Genomic DNA, 16,507 nt, shown 5'->3' with positions numbered 1-16,507 from the left:
CTTTGCAGCGGCTGAGGGCTGCGTCTGTCTTGCCGCTGGAGACGGTGTCTAAGTCTGAGCGCCTGACAGCCCTCTGCGGTGAGTGAACCTCCAGGTGAGGCTGATCACGTGAAGCTTTGCCAAAGACAGAGGAGGCTTCTGACATTCACGTGCTCCTTTTCCTCCTCTTATCTTCCCCTCGTCTGATCTCCATTCTTCCTTCCAATTGATCCCATCTCTGCGGTACTGAGTGCTGTAGAAACACAAGTGGAGTCCCGTAGTGTAACGGTTAGAGCACTCGCCTCGCAAGAGACAGGACCCGGGTTCAATTCCCGGGCAAAGCGAAACAATGGGCTCTCGACCTCTCTGCTGCCTTCGACGCTGTTGACCACTCCATCCTCATACACCGCCTCTCCTCCTTACTTAATCTTCGCGGACCTGCCCTTGCCTGGTTCGATTCCTATCTCTCTCACCATCTCCACTTCGTTGCCTCTTAACGGTTTCTCCTCCAGCCCCCGCACTGTCACATCTGGCGTCCCTCAGGGCTCTGTCCTTGTCTCCTCTTTAATATCTACATTCTCCCCCTCGGTGACATCATCCGCAGACATGGGGTCAACTTCCGCATGTATGCGGATGACACCCAACTCTATCTTTCTGCCCCCACCCTCAATTACAGGACCACTGCTGTCCTGACAGACTGCCTGTCGGACATCACGTCCTGGATGAGGGCAAATTTTCATACAGTTGAATGTGAACAAGACTGAGGCCCTCCTGATTGACTCGCGCCAGTGCCTCTGCACCTCAGGCTATGGCAGCATCAGCACACTGAGTTGTAACTCACCAGCCAGTCAGGAACCTAGATGTCTTGTTCGACCCTCAACTGTCTTTTCTTCCCCACATCCAAGCCATGACCTGCTCGGCCTTCCCTCCTTGACTCCGCCATTACCTCACCCCTCAGGTCGCTGAAACTTGTTCATGCCTTCATCACCTCCAGGCTCGACTATGCAAACGCCCTGCTTGTCAGCCTTCCCAACTCCTCCCTCCACAGGCTGCAGATAATCCAGAACCCTGCAGCCCGTGTCCTCTCCCGCACCAAACTCCGTGACCCCATCTCCCCCATTCTTGCCGACTCCATTGGCTCCCTATCCTTCAGAGGATCCAGTTCAAGATCCTGGTGCTCACATGCAAAGCCCTACAGGGCCTCGCCCCACCCCTACCTCTGCGATCTCCTAACCCCCTACCAACCCGCCCGTTCCCTCTGCTCAGCCGGCTCTGGCTCCACGTCCCCCGACCCACCCACCCCATCATTGGTGGGAGAGCCTTCAGCCACTCTGCCCCCAACCTCTGGCACTCCATCCCCTAATCACTCCGCCTCGCCCTCTCCTTAGCCTCCTTCAAGTCCCACCTCAAAACTCTCCTCTTCGACCATGCCATCGGTCACCTCCCCTTCTCCTCCCCCCCTTTCTCCCTCCCTGACCCCAGCTCGGATCTGAAATGCTGTACACTGTCCAGCGTCTTGGGACGTCCTCCTGACGTGAAAGGCGCTATACAAATGTAATCTTGTTGTTGTTGTTGTTGGGCAAGCTTCTTTACTCCACATGCCTCTGTTTACCGAGCGGTAAGTGGGAACCCAGTTAATAGTTGATTGGTGTTGGGGTGTGGGGTATGGAGTATTACCTATGTTGGGGGTGTCGTCCTTCAGATGAATAGTTAAATCTCACTCCACGTCTCTGCTCTGTTTACAGACGTGGCGTGAGGTCTAACGTCTCATCTAGACGTCTGTAAAAGGTCTCTTATGACGCTGTTTGGAAATGAGAGAAGTTCTTCTCTCCCCCGGTGTCCTGGCCAACAATTCCCCCACAGAAACCCCCATTATTTACTGTGGGACTTCGACCGGAGCCACAGACACAAAAGGCAGTTTATTTCTTTCTATCTCTGACGTCCACACTCTCCCTTCCTGTCATTGTAATCTATCCTGGAGTTCCCCGAATTCTCTCAAGTTTTACGTTTTTTTTACGCAGCGGAGGGGAGCTTCGCCCTCCAGCAACCGTCGACTTCCCATTGGAGCTGCCCTCTTCCTGTCCGCAGTGATGGCTTCCTATCTGCTGATTGCATCTCGCGAGCAAACACGATTACTGCGTTCACGATGGGGAGAGATCGAGAGCAGGGAACGGGGTTAGAGTAGAGAGCTCCAGAGGGGGAGCGAGCACCGGCACAGACACGATGGGGAGAGAGAGAGAGAGAGAGCGAGCGAGCAGGGAATGGGGTGTTTAGTGAATGTGAGTGTTTAAACTGTGGCTTGTTTCGCTCAGTGATAAAGTCCAGTGTTTCCTGTGGACTGCGTTGACATCCGTTCAACGGCTTCTACTGTTGATGATTGCCGTGGTTACAGCTGTGCGGCGATAGGACAAGGCTGCGGACGGCAGATTATTAGGGCTTGTCGTCTGGTTGGGCTATTGTGCATTATAATTATAATAATGATATCAATGATCATCCTTGCATTTGATACAGTGCTTTATTTATCAAGTCTTCGAGACAACTCAAAGCGCTCCGTAGCATATACTGTAAAGCCTGGTGACTGTGCATTTGGTGGGCGAAACGCGGCAGCCAATTGCGCAGCGCAGCGCCTCCACAACCAGTCGTGGATCGAGCGACCGCATTTTTATTATTTTGCGTTGATTGGTGTTGGAGTAAGGAAACCGTCATCCACATGGCTCCCACAAACAGCCGGTAGGTGAGCGAGCGATTTTATCTGGGGGATTGTCAGCCAGGACACGAGGAGAGAGAGAGAGAGAGAGAGAGAGAGAGAGAGAGAGAGAAACTCCCTTCTCTTTTCTCAAGGACCGCGGGATCTTTAAAGTCGGCCTGAACAGGGCACCGACGTGGAGTGAGGTTTAACGTCTCGTTGTGGAATTGAAACCTTTGAACCAATTTACTCACGAAGGCTCTTCTCTTCCCGAGAGAGTTGAATTGAAAGCCGAGTTCGGGGGAGATTTGGACCCAGATTCCAGACCACGTGTTGGTGTAATCCTACTCCCGACATCTGACACATGTGAATCCTGATTTAATCTCCTCATTCGGCTCCTGCAGCCTCTACGTTCACACTCACACTCACTCTCACACTCACTCACTGACACACTCACTCACACCGACACCCAAATCACACGCCAATAAACGCCCGGATGAAATCAGTCGCTTACTTCAAAGCTGCTGGCGGGCACGTTGCCGTGCGCAAATTGGCTGCCGTGTTTCGCCCACAAAATACAGTCACTACACTTTCCAGTGAATCCAGTGAAGCGCTTTGAGGTGTTTGATGTTGGGGGTTATTTTATGGGGGGGCGGTGGGCGGTGGGGGGGGAGATTTTCCTGATGGTTTTACCATGCGACAGGGCGTTCCTCGTGAGCTGGTGAGTGGACTGTCGGCCGGAGAGATCCCTGGGGGCGAGAGGAGGGGCTCGACCTGGAGCGGATTGTGAGATGAAGAAAAGTCGAAGTGTTCTGGCCGTGACTACAGGAGACGTGAGTTCACGATTGCTTGGTTACGTTCGCGTTTAGGACGGTTTTTCCAGAGCAACCATGCGCGCTGAGATAGCCGAGCTCAGCCTCGGGCAGGGAAGGCTTCCCAAGGGTTAGGTCCTGCTCCTGGTCTCTCTACAGCGCTCCCTACTGACCCGGACTGGTGGGAAGAGGTCAGGCTCAGCTGTGGCATCCTCCAATGGCCACTCGGGGGGTGGTGGGAGCGGGGTGGGAGAGAGGGGCAGGTGGGGGTTCACAAGGCATTCACTGCCCGGAGAGATGGTGTTAGGAGGAAAGCTGAGCCAACCGGGAGAATATTCCCTGAGAAAAGTCCATTCCCCCTCTCCCGAAATCCTGTAGCTTAGTAGCCGGAGCACTTGCCTTGCAAGTGAGACGATCTGGGTTTGATTCCCGGGCGGGAGGGGGGGGCGAAACCTTAGGCAAGTTTCGTTAAGTCCACGCGTCTCTATTTACCTAGCAATAAATAAGAACCCGGTTGTTAGTCGATTGGCGGTTTGCTTTCCGGGAGTAACAACCCTTTTTTAAAAAAAAATAAAAATAATAAGAATTTGGTCCCTCAAATCAGATTGTTCGTGCGACGCTGCTGTGTGCAATTTCACCCACAAAATATACAGCCGATCCACTTCACAGTATATCCCGTGAAGTGCTGTGAGGCGTCTCAACGACCCGATAAGGCGATTTATCAAATATTATTATCCCCAGAACCGTAGAATCTTACAGCACGGAGAGGCGGCCGGTAAGATTCTACGATTCGATTTATTAATTTTTATTACTATTTTGTTAGGTTTTTTTTCTCTCTCAGATGGGCTGCGAGACCGTGGAGCTGAGCAAGTCGTGCACGTCAACGGGCAACACGCTGGGCGTGGATCTGCGCAGGGGACGCAGGCGTTTCTCGGGTACCCTCCAGCTGCCTCCGCTGTCGTGGCGCCAGGGGGAACGGGCCAGGACCCCCGAGCGGGACCCCATCTCCCGGCCCACCACCCTGCAACTCCGAACCCCGCCCCGGATAGCCATCACCCCCGTGGACCAGGACAGGTGGGTCAACCTTCAGCGCGACGAGTGGGGAAGCGTTACGACTCTTGACTGGGGTGGTGGGAAGGGACACGGTGGGTGGGAAAATGGGGCGTGAGCAGTTCCTGGGAGCGAGTGGAGAGCGTCAGTGGGGTGAAGGGCTCACTGGGCCAGGCAAGGTTTGGGGGTACTAATGATTTTATTGGGGTGGGTTATCGGAGTCTGTGTGAAAGGCGTTGGCTTAGTGCTTGTTGCCGGTGTTGATGGGACTGTCAGTCTGGTGGTGTGAGGGTGGGGTGGGTGCGATGGAGTGTTGTTGGGTGTGGTGGTGGGAGGTGGGGGGGTTGCCCTGGAGGTGGGGGGGGCGTGTAGAGTGTGGGGGGAGCGGTGCGCAGGAGGGAGTTGGAGACGTTGAGTGTTGAGGTATGGACCAGAGGGAGTTGGCTGCCTCGAGTCTCTTGCTTCCTGGCTGGCGGTGGCTGATGTGTGCTCTCTCGTGGCTGTGGTGGTGTATTACAGCAGACAGTGCACGATAGATGAGCCTCGAGCATCTTTGTGTTGCTGCAGTTTATTGATTGAGAACTGTTGACTGACAGGCGTCGGAGTCCCTGCGAGATTCAGCTCAGTCTCCACACAGAGGGTCTCACTCCGGCTCAGGGGGTTCTGGGTTCAAGCCCCATGTCATGGATTCTGATCTAAAGTGCAATACTGTGGGGAGGGCTGCATTGATATAATAATAATAAAATAATAATAATCCTCGCATTTGATATAGCGCTTTTCACGTCTGAAGGACGTCCCAAAGCGCTTCACAGAACACACTGTAAAGTGAATTGACTGTATATTTGTGGGCGAACGCGGCAGCCAATTGCGCACAGCAATGTCCCACGAACAGTCGTGTGTGTGTGTGTATATATATATATATTGGAAAAACTTGGTCACTCAAGCCATGCCTGTTTGTGGGATGCCTTTGTGCGCAATTGGCTTCCGTGATTTGCCCACAAAACACACAGGCAATCCACTTCACCATATATTCGGTGAGAACCGCTTTGAGACGTCTCGAAGATGTGATAAAGGCACTGTGTCAAATGTAAGGGTAATATTATTGTGGCTGAAAGCCTGAATTGGCTGTTGCGTTTTGCTACAAATCCAGTCACTGGACTTGGCAGCAATTCTGTGTTAAAGCACTTTGAGATATTTTGATGTTTTGTTGACATTGGATCAGATGCTGGGATCATTAATATAAAATTAGATTTGCAGTACTCGCTAATGACTGCAGAGGGGAGCAAAACGCCGTGTATTTGGTTTAGTTTAACTCCTCCACTTGATGGTAATATTTTGTCGTTGTCAATCTTAATATCCTTTTGGGAATATTTTTGCTTATCTGTGTGAAATGTCCCTCAGTGTCTGTCCAGATCAAGGTTAGAGCGACACATTAAAGCTCCCTCCCTCTGATGTGGTTTATATGGATTTATAAAACACTGGTTAGGCCTCAGCGAGAGACTGTGTTCAGTTCTGGGCACCACAGGATGTCAAGGCATTGGAGAGAGTGCAAACAGCTATAACGAAATGATATTTGTTAAGCGAATTTCACGTCGGGAGGACGTCCCAAGGCGCTGAACAGTCAGGGATCAGGACCCGAGCGTGGGGGGCGGGTTGGGATGAGTGAGGGTAGAGGGGGTAGGAGGATGGCTAAAGGTACGGTCAAAAAGGAGGCTCTTGAGTCGTGCGTTGAAGGAGGCAAGAGAGGGAGCGAAGGGAGGCGAAGGGATTCTGGGATGGAATTCCAAAGCGTGGGGGCAGAGAGACTGAAAGCCCGGCCGTCGATGGTAGGGCGGGTCGGGCATGAGACATGGAGCAGGCTGGAGCCCCCTGAGCGGAGGGAGCGGACAGGTTGATAGAGGGTCAGCAGGTCAGAGATGTAGGAGGCGGCAAAGCCACGGAGGGTCTTGAAAGTGAGGACGAGGATTTTGAACTCTATCCTCTGAGGGATGGGGAGCCAGTGGAGCCGGGCGAGGGTGAGGGTGATGGGGCCACGGAGCCTGGTGCGGGAGAGGACACGAGCTGCAGAGTTCTGGATGATCTGCAGCTTGTGGAGGGAAGAGTTGGGGAGGCCGACAAGGAAGGTGCTTAAGTCGTAGTCGAGCCTTGAGGGGTGATGAATGCGTGTATGGGGATTTCAGCGGCCTGAGGGGTGAGGCAGTGGCGGAGTCGGGCAATGTTGAGAAGGTGGGGGAATGCAGAGCGGGTCATGGCACGGATATGGGGGAGGAAGGACGGTTGAGGGTCGAACAAAACGCCCAGGTTTCTCACTGGCTTGGTGAGATGGAGTGTGCATCTGTGGCCGCTGATGGAGATTGACCAGGATGGTACCAGGAATGAGGGACTTCAGTTATCAGGAGAGACGAGAGAAGCCGGGATTATTCTCCTTGCAGCAGAGAAGGTTGAGAGGAGTTAATAGAAGTTTTCAAAATTATGAGAGGATTGATAGGGTGAACGAGGAGAAACTATTTCCACCTGCGGGTAGGTCGGTAACCCGAGGACACCGATTTAAGATATTTGTTAAAAGAAACAGAGGGGAGGGGAGGTGAGGAGAATTTTTCACACAGCGAGTTGTTGAGATCTGGAATGCATTGCCTGAAAGGCTGGTGGAAGCCGATTCGATAACAGCTCTTAAGAGCGAAGTAGATAAGGAGAGAGAGCGGGCGAATGGGATTGATTTGCGCAGCTCTTTTCAAAGAGTTGGCACAGACACAGTGGGCCGAATGGCCTCCTTCTGTGATGGGTATATATAATTCTCTGATTCCATGGGCTGTCCATCCACACTCACTTGTGTGCGCAATTGGCTGCCGCGTTTCACCCACAAAATACCCAATCAATTCACTTTACAGTGTGAAGGGCTTTGAGACGTCTCAATGACGTGATAAGGCGCTGCATCAAATGCAAAGATTATTATTATTATAATTAGAGGACTACCCTACGTCTGCCCCCTCACACTCTCACTCTCTCTCTCTCTCTCTGCCTCCTTCTCCCCGTCCCCCTCACTTTCTCTCTCCCTCCCTCCCTCTCCTGCGCTGAGTGAGGCTGGTGCTTCGGATGAATGAACGAATGAACGATCGAATGAATGAACCTGGGATGTTCGCTGCTTTGTTTCTGCAGCTCACGCCCACCAGGTGGCTTTGGGAGAAGTGAGCTCATTGGCGTAGATTGAGCAGCGAGAGAGAGAGAGCGAGAGAGAGAGAGTGCGAGGGAGGGAACGAGACAGAGAGAGAGAGAGAGAGAGAGTGCTGGAGAGAAGCGATCAGAGCAGCTGAGAGCTCACACAGAACAGCTGGACAGCGACGTGTGGATTCAGACCTCTGGAATCTCGGAGACGGACAGATTTTCCATCCTCTGATCCCTGACTTTACTTACAATACAAAGCCCTTTCTCTCCCCATTTCCCCCCATACGTACGAAGCACCCCCCCCACCCACCCACACTCCCCATCTTGCGATGGCCTGACCCCCCCCCCCACACCCACCCCAGCCCGGGCGCTATGGCGATGGAGTTTCCACGCAGTGAGCCGGAATGCCGGATCCGGACGTTCCGTGACCACATGCACCTGGATCTGGAGCCCCCAAAACTGTCGGCCATGAGACCCCCATCCCCCAAAATCTCCCCCCGCAACTCCCCCTGCCTCTTCCGCAAGCTGCTGGTCAACAAGGGGATTCGCCAGCGACGGAGGTTCACGGTGGCACACACGTGGTAAGGCAGCCGAACGACCCCCACCACCCTCACCCCCTCCGCCCTACCACCACCACCCTCCGCTGTGTGCCAGGAATGCGGGGAGGGCAGTAGGAAATCAACCGCAGCTGAAGGGTGGGATGGTGGGCAGAGAGGCAAAGAGAGGTTGGGTTAGGGTTAAATTAGGGTTAAATGAATGAGACTGTATGTGTGTGTTTGTTTGCGTGGGGGAGTCTGTCTGTGTGTGTGTGTGGGGGGGGTGGGGGGGGGCAGTGTGTGTATGAGAATCTGTGTGTGTATGTGTGCGTGTGTGTGTGTCAGTGGATGGGAATTCTATGTATGTATTATGTGGGGGGAGAATGTATATTGTGTGGGCGTATGTGTATGGAGTGAAGTGTGTATGTCTGTGTATATGTCTGTGTGTGTATATGTGTGTTAGGGGGAAGAGACCGTGTGTGTGTTAAGGGAGGGAGACTGTGTATGTGGGGGGGGGTGGGGGGGGGAGATTGTGAGTGTATGTGTGCGAAACGGGGTGGAATAGTGTGTGTGTGTGTGTGTGCGAGAGGGGTGGTGGAGTGTCTGTGTGTGTGTGTGTATGTGCACAACTCTCTCTCACTGACCAATTGCTCATTAATCAATGCTGTCCATTGGGAAGTGCTGATTGACAGAGAGTAAGTGATGCATTGGGGGACCAGACCCTGATCCTGACAGGGGGCCTAAGCCCCCACCCCCAGCTTGAGATCCTCTTCCCACCCCCTTAACCAACCACCCCGTTTCCTCCAATCATAAAACCCTAGAAACTAGAAACCCAGGAGCAGGATGGAGGCCATTCAGCCCATGGAGTCTGTTCCAGCAGTTTATTAGACGGAGGCTAATTATTGAAACCCACGTCCTCGCTTTTGGGTTTGACTCAGCGCCTTTTACGTCGGGCGGACATCTCAAAGCGCTTCTCAGGAGTCACTGTAGAGTGCAGTGACTGTGTTTTGCATTCAATTGATTGGGGTTGGGGGCATCGCCCCCCCCTCCTTCCCCTCCCTCCCTCAGGTTAATCGGGGCAGTGGTGAGGGAGGTGGGGGTGGCGACGTGGAGTCTTGTAGTGGTAAGAGCACTCGGCTCGCAAGCGAGAGGACCTGGGTTTGATTCCCTTACTCCACATAATAGTAAAAATAGTATTAATTTAGTCACTCAATCCACGATTGTTTGTGGGGACACTGCTGTGTGCAATTGGCTGCCGTGTTTGCAAACAAAAAATATACAGTCAACTCAGTTTACAGTATCTCCTGTGAAGCTCTTTGAGACGTTTCAAAGACGCGATAGGACCTATAATCAAATGCAAGGACTATTATTATTATTATTATAACTGAACTATCAGCTTGGGTGTTTAACCTTGTAATGTTAGCTTTCTTTCCTCTACTTGGTGATCCGTCCAGCTTAGTTTCTCACCTCTGAGTCAGAAGCTTGTGGGTTCAAATGCTGTGGTGGGGGCTTTGAGCTCACTGTCTAGGCTGATGTTCCAGTGCGGAGTTGGGGGAGGTGGGGGGAGACAGAGCTCTGCATTGTTGTAGGTGCCGCCCTTCGGATGAGAAGTCAAACCAGATCCCATCAGCCCGTTTAGCTGTTCGTTAAAGATGTCGCTGGGCTGTTCGAAGAGAGAATGTGGTTTCCCCCTCCTGGTGCCTTGGCCCGAGAACCCCACGTAAAATAATCGTTCCATCGTGGCTGTTTGTGGGACGTCGCTGTGTGCAAATCGGCTGCTGCGTTCACTCACAAAACACACAGCCACTAAACTTAGGGAGTGCTATAGCATACTGGTTAGAGCAACGGCTTCGCAAGTGAGAGGACCCGGGATCGATTCCCCGAGCAGGGCAAAACCTCAGGCAAGTTTCCTTACTCCACCCTCCTCTGTTTACCTAGTGAGTAGGAACCCAGTTTTATTCGATTGGTGGATCGCTTTTCCAGGGGTAATAATCCCTCAAAAAAAATGTGGTCACTCAATCCGCGATTGTTTGTGGGACACTGCTGTGTTTCGCCCACAATATGCACAGTCACTCCACTTTACAGTACATTCTGTGAAGCGTTTTGAGACGTCTCATAGATGTGATAAAGCGCCATATCAAATGCAAAGATTATTATTATTATTATTACACTTTACGGTCAAACCCCGTGAAGCGCTTTGGGACTCTTGACATCGTGATGAGGCGCTGGATTAGAGGCGGTGAGAATTATTGAGGCCGATAATTTCAGGCAGTCGGAGGGAGTCTCACTCCCAATTTTCCCGACATTGGCAGAGACAAACATCCCCTGCAGCGCTTGCAACGGCAAAGAGAAGGGAGTGTCCCGGCCAACAATCCCTGGATTAATCTCTCTCTCACGTCACACTGCATGAGACACTACTGTGTGCAAATTGGCTGCCGCGTTTCGCCCTGCAATAACAGGCTTGACAGCATTTCCCTGCGAGGCGTTTGCAAGAGGTTTTAAATGCCGATTATTATTATTATTATTTGTATTCGTAACAATCCTTGCATTTGATATCACGTCTTCGAGGCGTCTCAAAGCGCTTCACAGAATATACTGTAAAGTGAATTGACTGCGTATTTTGAGAGCGAAATGCGGTAGCCAATTGCGCACAGCAACGTCCCCACAAACAGTCGTGGATTGAGTGCCTAAATTATTATTGTTTGTTCATTTTAATAACATTCACAAAGGAGAGTTAGCGTCGCCCGCTCCTTGAATAGCGCACAAATGCAAATGTTTTATCAGTGAAGGATAATACAGTAATACTTTCTTATTAATAATATAAACTGCAGCAGCCGCGATAATGCACGACTCACTCTCTCGGCTTCCTACAATGGTGTAAAAATAGCACAGACCCCTGCAGAGAGTGGGCGGCTACTCTAATGCTTTATGGTGTGTGTATCTCTCTCCAGCGCCATTTCGAAAGTGTGTTTATGTTCCCTCCGCTTCGCACCCTCCAATCCCACGTTTCACACCAAATTTAGATGAATCCGATGAGACTATTCCAGGTGGATGTTAAATATCCTGCAGCGCTAATGGAAAACAACCTGCATTTATATAGCGCCCTTCGTGCCGGACGGCGCCTCAGAGCGCTTGATGGTGGTGCAGCACGCTACCAAGCCACGGGGAGGGGGAAGTTGAGCGGTCGAAGAGGAAGGTCTTCAAGCCCAACCTGAAAATGGGGAGAGAGGGAGCAAAGCGAAGGGAGAAAGTCCCACAGCTTCGAGGCGTAGTGGCTGAAAGCACGGCTGCCGATGGTAGGGCGGAGGGTCCGGGGGACAAGGAGGAGGCCGGAGCCGGTCGAGAGTAGCCTGCGGGTAGTGGTGTAGGGAGAGAGAGAGCAGGTCGGAGAGATAGGGCGGTGCCAAGGTGTGAAGGGATCGAAATACAAGAGTGAGGATTTTGAGATTTCTCTCTCCCAGTGTCCTGACCAACATTCCCTCAAATAAAATTGGTCACTCTCTGCAGGACACTGCTGTGTGCAATTGACTGCCACGTTCTGCCCACAAAGTACACAGTCAATTCTCTTTACAGCATAGCCTGGGAACGGCTTTGAGACGTCTCGAAGACGTGATAAGGCGCTGTATCAAATGCAAGGATTATTATTATTATAATATCGTAAAATTGGTGGCTCACCCCTGGGCTGACTGTGGGACGTTGCTGTGCGCGATTGTGCCCCACGAGTTTTGCCTACAAATACACAGTCACTTCATTTCAGAGCAAATCCTGTGAGGCGCTTTGAGAGCTCCTTCCGACATGATAAGGCGCTGTACCAAATGCAAGGATTATTAATTGCCGTGTGTGTGTGTGTGTGTGGTGTATGGGGAGAATTCTGGCACAGATAAGCTGATGGGTTCACCTCTGACACAGCACTTCACTTCATTTCGGATCAGTTCTGAAACGCTTTGAGACATTTATTTTTCCATGAAAGATTCCGAACAAATCGCAGTTTTTGTTTTATTTTTGGTTTTCACACTATCTAACAAGACAGTTTATTCAATTCAGCAGAGAGGCTGGCGGTGCTTTACAGCACGGGCCAGAGACGGAGTGAAATTCTCTCCACACTGTCTGTCCAGCACTCCCATCAGTCTTTCTGTCTCACTCTGTGTGTGCGTCTGTGTGTCTCTCTCTCTCACTCTCGCTCTCTCTGCCTCTCTCTCCTTCTTTCGGTCTATCTCTCTTATGTCTCACTCTCTGCGTATCTGTGTCTCTATCTCTGCTCTCTCAGTCTCCGCGTCTCATTCTCTCTTTACTCCGTCTCTACTCTCAATGTGTCTCTCTCGCTCTCTCTGTCTCGCTTTCTCTTAATGTCTCGCTCTATCTTTCTTTCCTCTCTCTCACTGTCTGTCTGTCTGTCTCTGTTTGTGTGCGTGTCTCTCTCTCTCCATGTGTGCGACTGGATCTCTCTCTGTTTCTGTGGAATGGTGGGGTGGGGGTGGGGGGCAGTGACTGAAGTGAGTAATCAATATCGATGCCCTACAAATGTCACCTCGGTGTGATCACACGAGCGACAGACACGGTGAAGCTGTGATGTCTGTGGTCTGTGTGTAACGTTGGAAAATTGCCAGAGGCGCAATTTCATTTCCTTCGTGGAGAGTCAACCATTATCCTGTTAGCTCTACTGAACAACCTCCGAGCCCTGCTCTCCCCACACCCCCCCCACACACCGCCCCCCCCTTCCTCCCCATACAAACACACTCTCCCCCTCGCACAAACGCGCGCTCTCCGCCACAAACACGCTCTCCCCCCAACAAACACACTCTTCCCCCCACACGCACTCTCCCCCCACCCCACACACCAATCTCCCCCTCCCCACACACACTGTTCCCCCTCCCCACATATTCTTCCCCCCCCACACTTCCCCCCACACACCTCCCCCTACACGCACCTCCCCCCACACACTCCCCCCCCCTCACACACTCTCTTACACACTCTCTCTCCCCACATCTCCCCCCCCCACACTCCCTCCCCACTCCACCCACCCACCCAATCGCTCCCCAACTCTCTCTCTACCCCCCCACCCCCACACACAATACATCTCTCTAACACTTTCTCTTTGTGCCTCTCGTCTCTGTCTCTCATACTCGTATTCACTCGCTCCCTCACTCCCTCCCTCATTCCCTCCCTCCTTCACTCACTCCCTCATATTGACCTCACGGCAGGAAGTGGCTGTGCGTAAAATCCTCTCCGAACTTGCCGACACGATGCACAGTCACTAAACTCGCCCGCGATGCCCTGGGAAGCAGTTGGAGAGGTTGTTGTTCGCTTTCCGGGCACTGTGCCAAATACACAGATTATTGGGTGTGAATCGGCTGCTGCGTTGGCCTCGGAGAAAAACAGTCACTACACTAGGCAGGAATTGGGTGCGGAGAGGATTCAATGTGTTATGGTCTATATGTGTCATGTGTCCCCCCCCCCCCCCCCCCCCGAGACTCAGCTCGAACAGACGGGGAGTCTAACGCACATAGACATTCTCATCGACAACACATTGTCTCAGAAAATGCAGCTCCATCTCCAGAGACTGGGATCTGAAAGGTCACATCAGACTCCTTACAGAGACACAGACACACAGCGACAGAGACAGACACACAGGGCAGGAGAGAGAGACACAGACACACAGCGACAGAGAGAGAGACAGACACACAGCGACAGAAGGAGACACACAGGGCAGGAGAGAGACACAGACACACAGCGACAGAAGGAGACACACAGGGCAGGAGAGAGAGACACAGACACACAGCGACAGAGAGAGACACACAGGGCAGAAGAGAGAGACACAGACACACAGCGACAGAAACAGACACACAGCGACAGAAGGAGACACACAGGGCAGAAGAGAGAGACACAGACACACAGCGACAGAAGGAGACACACAGGGCAGGAGAGAGAGACACAGACACACAGCGACAGACAGAGAGAGACACACAGGGCAGAAGAGAGAGACAGACACACAGCGACAGACAGAGAGAGACACACAGGGCAGGAGAGAGAGACACAGACACACAGCGACAGACAGAGAAAGACACACAGGGCAGGAGAGAGAGACACAGACACACAGCAACACCGGCAGAAACACAGAGACACACAGAGACAGAAATACAGACATACAGAGCCAGAGAGACAGAGAAAGATACTGACACACAGAGACAGAGAGAGACAGAGACACGGACACCGGAAGGCAGAGAGAGAGAGAGAGACACAAAGACAGAGAGAGAGAGACAAAGACAGAGAGAGACACAGAGACAGAGATGGAGAGACACAGTGACAGAGATGGAGAGACACAGAGACACAGACAAACAGAGTGAGAGAGACACAGAATGAGATACACATAAAGTGAGAGCCAGAGATAGTGAGAGAGAGAGACACAACAACAACTACTTGCATTTATATAGCGCCCTTCATATGGGCTCGTCCGCTACAGACATAGAGAGAGTGAGAGACAGACACAGAGAGTGAGAGACAGTCATAGAGAGAATGAAACAGAGTGAGACAGATGGATTAAGAGAGACAGTGAAAGCCAGAGAGAGAGAGAGTGAGAGGCAGAGAGAGTGAGAGGCAGAGAGAGTGAGAGGTAGAGAGAGAGAGAGTGAGAGGCAGAGAGAGTGAGACGTAGAGATTGAGAGTGAGAGGCAGAGAGAGTGAGAGGCAGAGAGAGTGAGAGGTTGAGAGTGAGAGGCAGAGAGAGTGAGAGGCAGAGAGAGTGAGAGGTTGAGAGGCAGAGAGAGAGAGGCACAGAGAGAGAGAGTGAGAGGCAGAGAGAGTGAGAGAGAGTGAGTGAGAGGCAGAGAGAGAGAGTGAGGCAGAGAGAGAGGGAGTGAGAGGCAGAGAGAGTGAGAGGTTGAGAGTGAGAGGCAGAGAGAGTGAGAGGCAGAGAGAGTGAGAGGTTGAGAGTGAGAGGCAGAGAGAGTGAGAGGCAGAGAGAGTGAGAGTGAGAGGCAGAGAGAGAGTGAGAGGCACACAGAGAGAGAGTGAGAGGCAGAGAGAGTGAGAGGTAGAGAGTGAGAGGCAGAGAGAGTGAGAGGCAAGAGAGAGTGAGAGGTAGAGAGTGAGAGGCAGAGAGAGTGAGTGAGTGAGAGGCAGAGAGAGAGAGTGAGAGGCAGAGAGAGAGGGAGTGAGGCAGAGAGAGAGAGAGAGAGAGGGAGTGAGGCAGAGAGAGAGTGTGAGAGGCAGAGAGAGAGGGAGTGAGGCAGAGAGAGAGAGTGAGAGGCAGAGAGAGAGAGTGAGAGGCAGAGAGAGAGGGAGTGAGGCAGAGAGAGAGAGGGAGTGAGGCAGAGAGAGAGAGTGAGAGACAGAGAGAGAGGGAGTGAGAGGCAGAGAGAGAGGGAGTGAGAGGCAGAGAGAGAGGGAGTGAGAGACAGAGAGAGAGAGTGTGAGAGGCAGAAAGTGAGAGACACAGCTAATGAGAGACAGTGAGCGATTGAGAGGCGGAGAGCGAGAACAATAATAATTATTGGCCCACTCGTCCAGAACAATAAGGTCACGGTTGCGTCTGTCCACAACGTTAGGGGTGACTTGTCCTGCAACACCACTTGGTGGCTGAGCAAATTAATAACAGCTGAGTTTGCACACACCCTCCCATCGCTGTTGACTCTAACCCCATCCATCGCCTGGTGCCTCAGCCATTCGCTGCGGCCGTGTGTCTCCGGTGACTGCGTGTGGGGTGTGCATGAGAGAGAGAGAGAGACGGAGAGCTGGGATGGTCTGCCATCTCTGGCAAAAAGGCAGGAGGGAGTGTGGAAAGGTCCCTACCCTCCCCGTGGCCATGGCAACTGACAGCTGCGTTGAATACAGAGCAGCGGGTCCTTGCGCTAATTGGAAGGAACGCCGCAGAAACCACAAAGGTCAGGCTCTCAGCCGCTCCGCTCCGCTCTCGTCTCCGAGACGGGAGCCTGTGTCTCCAGCTCCCGCGTCAGGGGCGCTCTGAGCTCCCAGCACAGCGCTGGGGGGGTGGGGTGGGGTGGGGTGGGGTGGGGTGGTGGGGGGAAGTCCTGCATTGTCAGAGCCACCGTCCTTCGGATGAGATGGTAACCCGAAGGCAAAATACCGCAGATGCTGGAAATCTGAAACACAACAACAACAACTTGCATTTCTATAGCGCCCTTCACTGTATAAATAACCCTGTGCCGGGGCGGCTGGGAACGCTCAGCAGGTCAGGCAGCATCTATGGAGAGAGGAAAGTGAGTTTAATGTTTCAGGTCGTCAGAACTGACCAAGGTCAGCGACCTAAGACGTTAATTCCCTTT

General features: G+C 52.4%; 1 protein-coding gene across 1 annotated transcript in view; it reads left to right on the top strand.

Moving 5' to 3' along the window:
* Positions 1-3,319: 3,319 nt before the first annotated feature.
* pde4ba (phosphodiesterase 4B, cAMP-specific a) overlaps positions 3,320-16,507 on the top strand; it is a gene marked incomplete at its 3' end in the record, with an annotated part of 36,323 nt that continues 23,135 nt past the window's right edge. Inside the window, 2 exon segments of the mRNA XM_042334909.1 lie at positions 3,320-3,498; positions 4,301-4,551. Of these exon segments, the coding sequence (XP_042190843.1) occupies positions 3,457-3,498; positions 4,301-4,551 (293 nt within the window).

The sequence above is a fragment of the Callorhinchus milii genome, unplaced genomic scaffold, assembly GCF_018977255.1.
Source record: "Callorhinchus milii isolate IMCB2004 unplaced genomic scaffold, IMCB_Cmil_1.0 Scaffold5, whole genome shotgun sequence".
In the NCBI taxonomy this organism is placed as follows: Eukaryota; Metazoa; Chordata; class Chondrichthyes; order Chimaeriformes; family Callorhinchidae; genus Callorhinchus; species Callorhinchus milii.
The sequence above is the reverse complement of the archived record's forward strand: the minus strand, read 5'-3'. Positions and strand labels throughout refer to the sequence as shown.